Source organism: Musca domestica, unplaced genomic scaffold, assembly GCF_030504385.1.
Source record: "Musca domestica strain aabys unplaced genomic scaffold, Musca_domestica.polishedcontigs.V.1.1 45, whole genome shotgun sequence".
Classification (NCBI taxonomy): domain Eukaryota; kingdom Metazoa; phylum Arthropoda; class Insecta; order Diptera; family Muscidae; genus Musca; species Musca domestica.
Window position 1 is genome coordinate 5,651,423 of NW_026712335.1, and position 10,326 is coordinate 5,661,748.

General features: G+C 34.9%; 1 protein-coding gene across 1 annotated transcript; it reads left to right on the forward strand.

The window, feature by feature from the left end:
• The first annotated feature begins 6,218 nt into the window (after positions 1-6,218).
• LOC101889373 (chorion protein S19) lies at positions 6,219-7,338 on the forward strand. The gene is made up of 2 exons (XM_005187905.3): positions 6,219-6,314; positions 6,570-7,338. Exons 1-2 carry the CDS (start codon positions 6,300-6,302, stop codon positions 7,020-7,022), a joined length of 468 nt encoding a protein of 155 aa, XP_005187962.1. The 5' UTR covers positions 6,219-6,299; the 3' UTR covers positions 7,023-7,338.
• The last annotated feature ends 2,988 nt before the right edge of the window (positions 7,339-10,326 follow it).

Sequence of the window (10,326 nt, forward strand, 5' to 3'; positions counted from 1 at the left end):
TTGGTATTTTTTAGTGCCAACTTTGCTTTCCAAATACTCCAGACACAATAGTCAAACGGATTGGTATCCGGAGATTTTGGTGGCCATTATGCGTTAGAAATGAAGCGAGGAATATCATTTTGTAACCATTATTTGGCAAGTCAACACGATCGTTTTGTTTGTTTACAAACTGCTGGAGAAAACCAAATTCGGCAGTTAACCACTTTTGGCCAAGCAAGGCAACTCTTTAGCTCTTTTGAGTTGCGGCGTAAGTTCTTGCATTTTTTGGAATTTCAATGGCTTTACTCCGAGCTAATTTTTTAACATTTGACGAAAGGAATATTGTTCGATTTGTTCAGCACACGAGCCATTTTTTGGCCACTGCGACGCGGGGTTCGATCAAGTCGCTTCTTTACTTTTCGAACCGTTTCTGCTGATGTTGCTGCTTTCTTCATCACGGTAACGAGCGATGGTACGAGACACAAATGACTTATTCACATTTAAATTCTGGAGTGCTCTAACGATAGTCATTTGTGGTTTTCCATCCAAATATAAAGAAATCACACTATCACGCTTGAATTCCATCACGAATAACGTTTTTTTCTGAAAAATTCTCACCATAATGCCTTTGTACGCTTGTAAACAATATAATGAGCTCTCACTGAAATAATTTTAACAGCTGTCGGACGAGTGGCTTAAAAATGACAGCATTCTGAAGTTGGTTGCAGTTTTTCATCTCACTCTGTATTTGTACTAGCATAAGATCTAATGGGAAGTAGGGATATGTAGTCAATATTATAGAGCGAAAATAGAACATTCATAAACCCGTGGTGAAATTCTGAGAGCATATTTCTGTCGGAGAACCTACTGAAACTCACTAACTAGCTATTCTGAAAGTAAATGCCGTAACAAAGACAAAAGCTTGTGCAATGCCTTACAATTTCCTAACATATCCAGTGGGGAACAGAAAATTGGTTCCGTTCATGTTATGTTCTCTATCTCTATAACTAATAAACGTTTCTGTTTTCAAATTTAGATATATTTTCATATTCCAACTCGTAAAATGTGATTGTTATGTCTGTAAACTACAGTAAATCATAAACTAGAGCCGATAACAGATCGGCTGATAGAACCATTAAAGTAAATTTAATTTGTTTTTAAAGGAAGGGTTTGAATTTGAGGTTGGATTCACAGTGCTGTGTTGAGAATATTTCACAGCCACAGCATGGTTGATGCATAATCGATACTAGCGCAGTGCAGTAACTGTAGTGGTTTTTGTAACTTCGTCTGTCAGTTGTACTACGAAGATTTCATAACCAGAATAATTCAATGTGTGAAATCACCCACTCAAAATTTGCTAAAACGTGTTTATCTTCGGCTACTAAGTTAACACAGAGCGTCATTGTAATATGTATCGTTTTCAACAAAGTGTCATTGTTTTCATTTTGCCGGCAATCGCAAAAATATTTTTTAATATTCAATTGCAATCGATATTACATACAGGCTAGAAATATTATTGCCAACATTTTTATTAAGAGATTGTTTTAGTTTTTATATTTTTTTTGCCCATACATATTTTTATGTGCCTTAATGTAAATAAGCCATATCCCCATGTAAATAAGCCATATCCCCCAGATCATCTATTTACTGTATTTCTTATCAAACTTGATCGTGTTCAAAAAAAAGTAAAACCGGCGCAATTCTTCTGCAACCTCCGCCAAATTTTGAATAATTACAACTATCCTAAAATTTGAAAAGATTTATTAAACTTTAACTATTTTTTAAACTTTTCCCAATTTATTCTGTTTAACACTTCCAGTACTACCAAAAAAATTAGCCAACATTTTTTGGAAATGAAGCAAAATATTTTAGTAATATAAAACCCACAATTTACCAATCTACTTATAGTTCTACCATTCATTGCTACAATCCAAATTATTTGCAGCAACTTTTGTGTTATTCTGTCTTAAAATGTAAATGAATGGCCTGTTTCTCTATGGAAATAGAAAGGCTACATTCGCTTCCTATTTAAAATAAATCCAGTTTCCAGTAACAGTCAATTTCTGCATTCTACTCGAATGGTGACAAGAATTGACAACTCGAAAGAAAACGTAAACATTCTTAACTCAAATGGGATTCAGTATTTTTTTTTTACTTAATTCCATATTATCGCAAACAGCTGAGGAACAATCAGAATCTGTTTTTAAAATTAAAACTTTGGGATACGTTTATGCTATTTCAACACAATTTTCTCTCAAGAATCAAATTTGGCAGAACAATTTGTATTCTGTCTAGGATGATTGGTATTGAAACTGAGATATATCGGTTCACGTGTTGATATAGCTGACATTTAGCGGTACCTCTCGATATTCGATGTTATGATGATTTTTGCCACATTTCCCCAAGGATTTGTCTAAAAACTGGTATTTGTAGGACATAATGGGTTCTAGCTCCGGTGGCGGAACATAGTATATGTAGGTCTACGTTTTGGTATAGCCCCCATATAACGGTACCTCCCGATATTCGATGTTTTGATGATTTTTGCCACATTTCCTCACGGATTTGTCTAAAAAATTGGTATTCGTAGTTCATAATGGGTTCCAGCTCCGGCGGGAGAACACTAAATATTTAGGTCCACGTTTTCCTATAGCGCAAATATAACGATACCCACCGATATTCGGTATTTTGAAAATACTAGTCACATTTACCCAAAAAATTGTTTCAAATGCGGTATTTAAGAAAATTGGGTAGATGGTCTATGATCTAGGTTCCCAGCCTATGCCTATATAGGTATGGTCCCCATAAAACGGCCTCACCCACTTTATGCTTTCTGGTTTACGAAAAGCCTCGACTTCGAGAGTCTGCCTTCTTTTTTTCATTTTCGATTTCTTTAAAAAACTGGCCATAAATCTGTGAACTGAAGGAAAGTATATGGCATAGGCGGTCTGTTATATACCAAAAAAAAATCTATGGATTGAATTTAACTAAGATCCCTTGAGATTTATAAAGCAAACCAAGGGTTAAATTTGACGCCAGTTTATTGCAGTCTGCGAGATTTAATGTGTTTTGAAATCGTTACAGATTTTGAACTGGGTCAAATTTATGCGAAGTTGAACTATTCGCAGCGCATCAGAGTAATAGTTGTTATTTTTATACCCTCAGATATATGGCTAGAGAGGGTATATATTATTTGATACGGCCAAAACGTGCCTCATCGAAATAACGACTTTAGACCCTAGGTCTCTTTGAACCAAAGCCGTTTCCGGATATTTGGGTTCGATCTAGCGATGTCTCTCCGTCTGTCTGGTTGGTGCGCACAATAACTCACGAAGGGAGTATCCGATTTAGTCCAAACTTGGTACATCGTAATATTATTATCAAACTTAGATCGAGTGCTGAGGTAGGAAATATCGGTTAACTTTTTCTAGTAACTCCCCCACAAAAGGTCGAAATTAAAAAAAAAATATATAATAAAACAAAATATATATATATATATATATATATATATATATATATATATATATATATTTAATTTAGCTCCAACTATGCGATTCCTTATATTTGAATTGGGTGTGAAAATGCACAATATCGGTCCACTCCTCCCCCACAAAGGGTCAACATTTTGAGTAATTAAAACTCTTATAAAATGTGATGTAAGAGTTCGATTGTCTTCAAATTACATACATCACAACATTTTTCTTAACCCAATGTCTGGTGTGAAGGTGGAATATATCCATCCACTCCTTCTGGTACCTCACCCAAAATTTTGAATTTCCATTAAACTCATAAAGAGCGAAAATAACATCCGATTCCATTCAGACTTGGTACATCTCAATATTTCCAACAACACAAGATCTGTTATAAAGATGGTAGTGATCGGGCAATTTCTCCACAACGGGTCAACGTTTTGAATAACCAAAACGATTATAAAATCCGATATAAGCATCCGGTTCTCTTCATATTTCATACATCCCATAATTTTTACTAAGACTAGATTCGATGTGAAGATGGTATATAACGGTCCACCTTCTGGTGCCTTCCCACAAAGGGTCAACTTTTTGAATAACCATAAAGCTTTTAAAACGCGAAATTAAGATCTGATTCTATTCAGATTTAATATGTCGCAATATTTTCATCAGCACAATATCAGTTATACAGATGGTAGAAATCGGACTTCTCTAACCTTCCCCACATAGGTTTCAAGATATTGAAAAACAAAACGCTCAAAGAAAGCGAAATAAACATCCAACTCTCTTCCAATTTCATACAGATAAACATTTTTACTAACACAAGATCTGACCCAATTTTCAATGGAAACTGGATTTATTTTTAATAGGGAGCGAATGTAGCCTTTCCATTGTCTTAGATAAACAGGCCATTAATTTACATTTTCAAACAGAATAACACAAATTTACAGCAAAGTATTTGTAGTGTATAGAAGGTATTAATATTTTACTGAATGTTTCTAACGAAGTATATCGGCACATTGTGGGTGCATAATTAATAAAATATTATGTTTCATTTCCAGAAAATGGTGGCTAATTTTTTCGTAGTATTGGAAAAACTAGATCACTAAATCTATTGTAAACTGAATAAATTACGAAACTTTTTAAAAATAGTTGAAGATTAATAAATCATTTCACATTTTAGGAGAGTTGTAATTATTCAAAATTTGGCGGAATCGATTATATCGGAGATATGGCTATATCTAAACCGATTTTGACCAAACATGATAGACTTTATTCTAGTCCGAACTTCATCATTCGTTAAAAAATTCAACCTATTTGAACAAACGTTGATTAAAATGTATATAGGCGAAATAAATAAAAACTAAACCGATCTCTTAAAAATGTTGGCAAAAATATATTTAGCCTGCATTTTATGTCGATTATAATTGAATGTTAAACAAGTAAAAAAAACATTGAGTCCGGCTGGGCCAAACTTTTAATACCCTCCACCATTGGGTAAAGGAAACATCTGAATTGAAGCGTGCTCCACTTTAAACTACACATACCAATAAGACCTTTCGGATCATGCAGTTAAACTTATCAAAAAACAATAGGCCAAAGCTAGAGCCCATTATGACCTACAAATTCCAGCTTTTAGACAAATCCGTGGAAAAATGTGTCAAAAATCATCAAAACACAAGATCTGACCCAATTTTCATAAATTTATCTGTCAAACTTGCGAAACAAGTCAGCTATTCTTTACACCTTGCTATATATACATATTTCTCCCAACCAGAAACCTGAGATGAATACGAAATTTATGATTTTGCATAAAACTGAATATAAATTTTCAATTTTCTTGGAATTTTTCCCATACCAATATTTTACAGATAGGTATGAAAACGGAAAACTTCGGTCGACTATGTCTGTCGTCTCAAGGACAGATTAACATTTTCTAAAAAATTTTCACATATCTTATATAAAGTGAAGGAAATAACCAATATACTCCGAACCTGACACGTCGCAATATTGATATCATAGGTCCAATACGAAATGAACAATATTGGCCCATTCCTTTGTAAGGTCTTCCAGAGATAGAAAACATTTTACAGGGCGTCTGTAGATAGAAAACCTTTTACGGACCTTTAAATAGGAAAAAGTTTGGAGGTGGGGGTAAATTTTTATTAGATGTCTCTAAGGGAATAGAGTATTCTATATATTTAACTTATATTCTATAAGTAGAAATCCTTTCGGAGGTTTGCTAGAAAATGGCCCATCTCTTATAGCTCTTCCATAAATAGAAGACAATTTTCATACTTTTATAGTTATGGCTGTTTATGGGGATTCTAAAAGTAGAGTATCTTTTGCCGGCCTCCTGTTGATGAAAGCCCTTGACAGGTCTTCCAAATACCGAAGATATTATATTATTCTCTTTTGGCTCCATTTACAATATTCATATTTATACTCTTTGGAGTTAACTACGTCCGGCCTGGTTTTCATGAAAGCCGTCGAAGCATTGGATACCACTTCGGGTTGACTTCTAACAAACTGCCTACAGCAATACTATCAAATGCAAGTTGCAAAAATGTCTGTGGGGTCTTAACCACACCAAGTACGCTTATCGAACACAGAGAAACATGTCTGCCAAACACCCCGGCTCAAAGATATGGTCCACAAGAGGTTAATGAACAGCCAGCATCAGCAATAAGATTTCCAGCCGGAGAAGAGTGCAATGGGCCACAAAGCGAAGATCACGTTTGAATTTCGGTGGCAAATGCCAAAGAATATAAAAAGAACAGAGCGGTAAACTTTTGCATTTATTTGTGGCAGAACCATAGCTGGTCAAACAGAACAGAAAATTCAGAATTCATCATGAACAAATACATTGTAAGTAAACAAAGCAAAATGAAGAATAAAACAATAAACCAAGAAGAGATGTGGGTGAAGAAGAAAAAATCAAAAAAAAAAAAAAAAAAAAAAATTGTGGCCATAACTGAATTGCTAGATTTTCCGGAAGGAAATGTTTGCCAATAACATGTGAACATGGTTTCCTTCATGTTCCCACTCACTTCCCCGAATCGATGACAGGAAATAATGTTAAATGATTTTTAATATTTGATTTTCTCTTCCTTTCTCTTGCAGTGCTTTGCTTCCGTTATCTTGGCTGCCATTGCCTCGGCTAGCTGCAGTGGTTATGGCAATTTGGCCAATCTTGCCTTGAACTCCTACGGAGGTGCTGCCCCATCCTATGGTGGTGCTGCCTCCTCGTATGGCGGTGATGCCGCTGGCTACTCTGGATATTCTGCCCCCGCTGCCAGCTATGGAGGTGGCTCTAGCTACAACAGCTATGCTGCCCCCAAATCCTATGCCCCAAAATACTCCTTCCAACCCCTGCACTCCACTGAATTGTACCCCGGCCAAGGTGGCTACAAACATTACAACTCCCACGCCAGCTACAGCCAAGTTGCTTTGCCCGTTGTGCAAGACGCTCCTTTGGCTAAATTGTACTCTCCCGCTGCCAAGTCTTATGGCGGTTATGGCAGCCAATCTTATGGTGGTAGCCCATCTTATGGTGGCAGCCAGTCGGCCTATTAAACGCCAACCGGGGAAGTTCCTGTAAATAATAGTCTGAAATTTTAAGTGTTTAGTTCATAAATGTTTTTTTTCTAAATCCAGTTTCAAAAAAATTCCAAATTTTTTTCCAAAATTGTTGTGCACATTGCACATGTTTTTGTTAATTGCAAAATCGCAAAATTTGGCTTAAATTATTTTCGGTTCAACATTGATAAAAATTTTTTTTTTTGGTTTTTCTAAATTATTGTTATGAATTTAATTATTTTAAAATTTTACGTGAGAGTCTTAGCAACAAATACCTAAATATGTGTTTTTTTTATTAATACAAATGACAAAAACAACAAAAATATAAAACAGAAAAAATCCGAATATGGAAAAACGAGTGTTTTTAATGGTATCACCACTTCAGTGCGTTCTCGGGCATGGCGAACGTTGGAGTTTCAGTGTTCTGTTCAGTCAGCAAGAAAATTGATAAATGCCGAAATGCATTTCCCCATTTACACACAAACAAAAGAAGAAGAAAACAAAAATAGCACCAAAAGAAAACAACAACACTAACCAAAAATATGAAGGTTATCGGCACAAATGACGGCTGCATTGAAGTTTTTGTTCTCTGCGCTAATTTTAATATCGTGATGTCAGTGACGTTTACATGCAGAACAAAAACTCATGGATTAATTTGATATTCACAACAGTAGAACGATACTATTTTAAAATACGAAAAAATCATGCTATGGCGGGAACGAAAAAATAATACTCTGCATCAATTGGAGAATATGGCAGTAAGTCTCTGTTGAACAGTGGCTCAATGTTTAATTTTTTCTGACGCACATTTTTAATGGTTAGAGATATTTTCGTAATTGTTGGTCCGGTGTTGATTTTAATCTTCAATTCATTTTAGGTTTCTATTCCTTTTGTATCTCATAAAAATAATAGTTGTAGAAGCAGAATGCGTATACATTTTTGATCGGCATTAAATTCTAAGTTTATTTTGCCATTAAATTAAAATATTAGCCGATACAGTTAAAATATTTAGCCGATAAAGTTTAAATGATTTGTGATCAATAGCCAACATTTTGCACAGAGCTGTACTTTATCTGTTTCGGCCTTGTCGATATTCGTAATGTTATTAGTATAATTTTCAAATGGAATTCTTTGAAATTTGGTATTTATAGTTCGTAATCGAAATTAACCCCTCTTGTTGAATATTATACTTTTCGGCTTGTAGAAAATTGCCCAGGTTGATCGTGTTTGTCCCAAATAACGATGCCTGCCAAAACTTCGTAGTTGGTGGTTTCTGTTGGATTTTCTAATGGGCTCGAATTTTCATTGGGGATATAATTGGGTAGATTTATACCTTACAACCCTTTGTGTTGAGGGTAGTAAGAGTTTGATTGGCCCAAAAATTATGTATATATGGTTCTTCCTAGTTCGACGAGCTGAGTCGACCTTGCTATGTATGTCCATCCGTCCATCCGTCCGTCTGTCCATGTTAATTTGTAATCACGCTACAGATCGCTATTATAGCCCGATACTCACAAAATGTTGCATGGAGGTGGAGCTAGGGTCAGAATAGAACCCTATTTCTTTTGGATATGATCGCATAATATTTAGGGTTTGAAATGGACCAAAAAAATTTCCTGATTTTGCAGTTGCTCTACAGGTTGCAATAACGACCAATCGAAGCGGAAGTTAACATGGGGCTAGAGTTTTGGGCTGGGCAGATGACTTCCAATTTTGATGGTCATCGGGTAATATTTAATGGGTGAAATAGACCAAAACATTTGTGTTAAATAAAAGTCAAATTTTCCATTAAACCGCGAATATTTTTAATCCTGGCGAAATCACAAATAGACGAAAATGTCAGTTCTGACCGTTACGTAGATGCCGATAGTAACTACAATGCTTGTATCTCAAGAATGGCTGGACCGATTTTGACAAATTTTGTCAATTCAGAATGCCCCCTTGCCAACAAACTCTAAGAAAAATCTAATAATGATATTAATATAGATTTTGTAGTATTTTGTGAAATTCTTTTATTTTTTCATAATTTCTATCGCATGCGATTTTTTTAATTTGACTCATAATATTGAAGTGTACGTTTTATAATATTTTTTCACCCTACAATACATGTTGGGGTTATTATATGCAGATTGCAATTATTGTCCGATCCTCATGAACATTTTCATGAAGTTAGAGTTTAGAACAGCCAGTAGAATGGACCACTACTTTTGTGTGAAAAAATACCAACATTTCCATTCTGCCGAAACGCTGAAAATAACTTACAGGTGAAAACCAAAACACACAAAAGTCGAACATCTGGCTTTTTTATGCTGATTTCGTTGACGAATATAGCCAAATATCGTATCTTGCATTTGGAGACGATCGCAAAATATTCAAATGGACCAAAAACACAAAAGTTTCCCTGATCACACAATTGAAACCGATCGACAGGGAATTTCGCCTGAGAAGAGAGTTAAGGACAGTGAAGCATTATGGATGACCGTTGGATTATATTTAGCTGTAACCAACCACAACAATTAACAGCACGACGGAGTGCGTAAATATTGGGCAAATATCCCTGACCAAAATGCTAAGGGTAATATCTAGGAAGTGCTCCGTGATATAATTTCAAAAGCGAAATCTTCCAAAATGGATTTGGGCATAAGGGGGCTTTTAACATATTGTAGTGTTATAGTCTATAGTCTTTTCTTACTTGTTTAATGCTAATTTAATATGTTTCCACTTTAGGTCAATTTTTGGGAAAAGTCTCAAAAAAAAAAAAAAAAAAAAAAAAATAAATAAATAAATAAATAAATAAATAAATATATATTTTAGATCAAATGTCATTGTGGGTTTTCGAAGAAAAAGTCAATTGTAAATATATACCTTTTTCGAATTTGCTGCAGTTTTTCTTATAAAAACTTTTAAAGCCTTGGCCATATACCAGGGCAGTTCGGAAACTTCTTAGCCTAGGACAAAAATGCGGTATAAACAGAAAAAAGTTAAGTGTTTTAGATACTTCCACTTTTCTGTTATGAACACATGTTAAATTTTGTTCCGATCTGGCAACTCCTTCATTTAGAAACAAGTGTTCAAAAAAGACGTATCGGCAATTTGTTTACAATGGAAAAATAGAAATGTGTGCTGTAATTAAATATTTACATAAAAAAGTTTATCGGGACAAGAAATTCATAATGACATGGTGAATGTGTTAGGTGAAAGTGCTCCTTCATATGCAACAGTAAAAAAAATGGGTTGCTGAATTTAAACGTGGTCGTATAAGCATTGAAAATGAACCACGTAGTGGACGTCCAAAAATAGC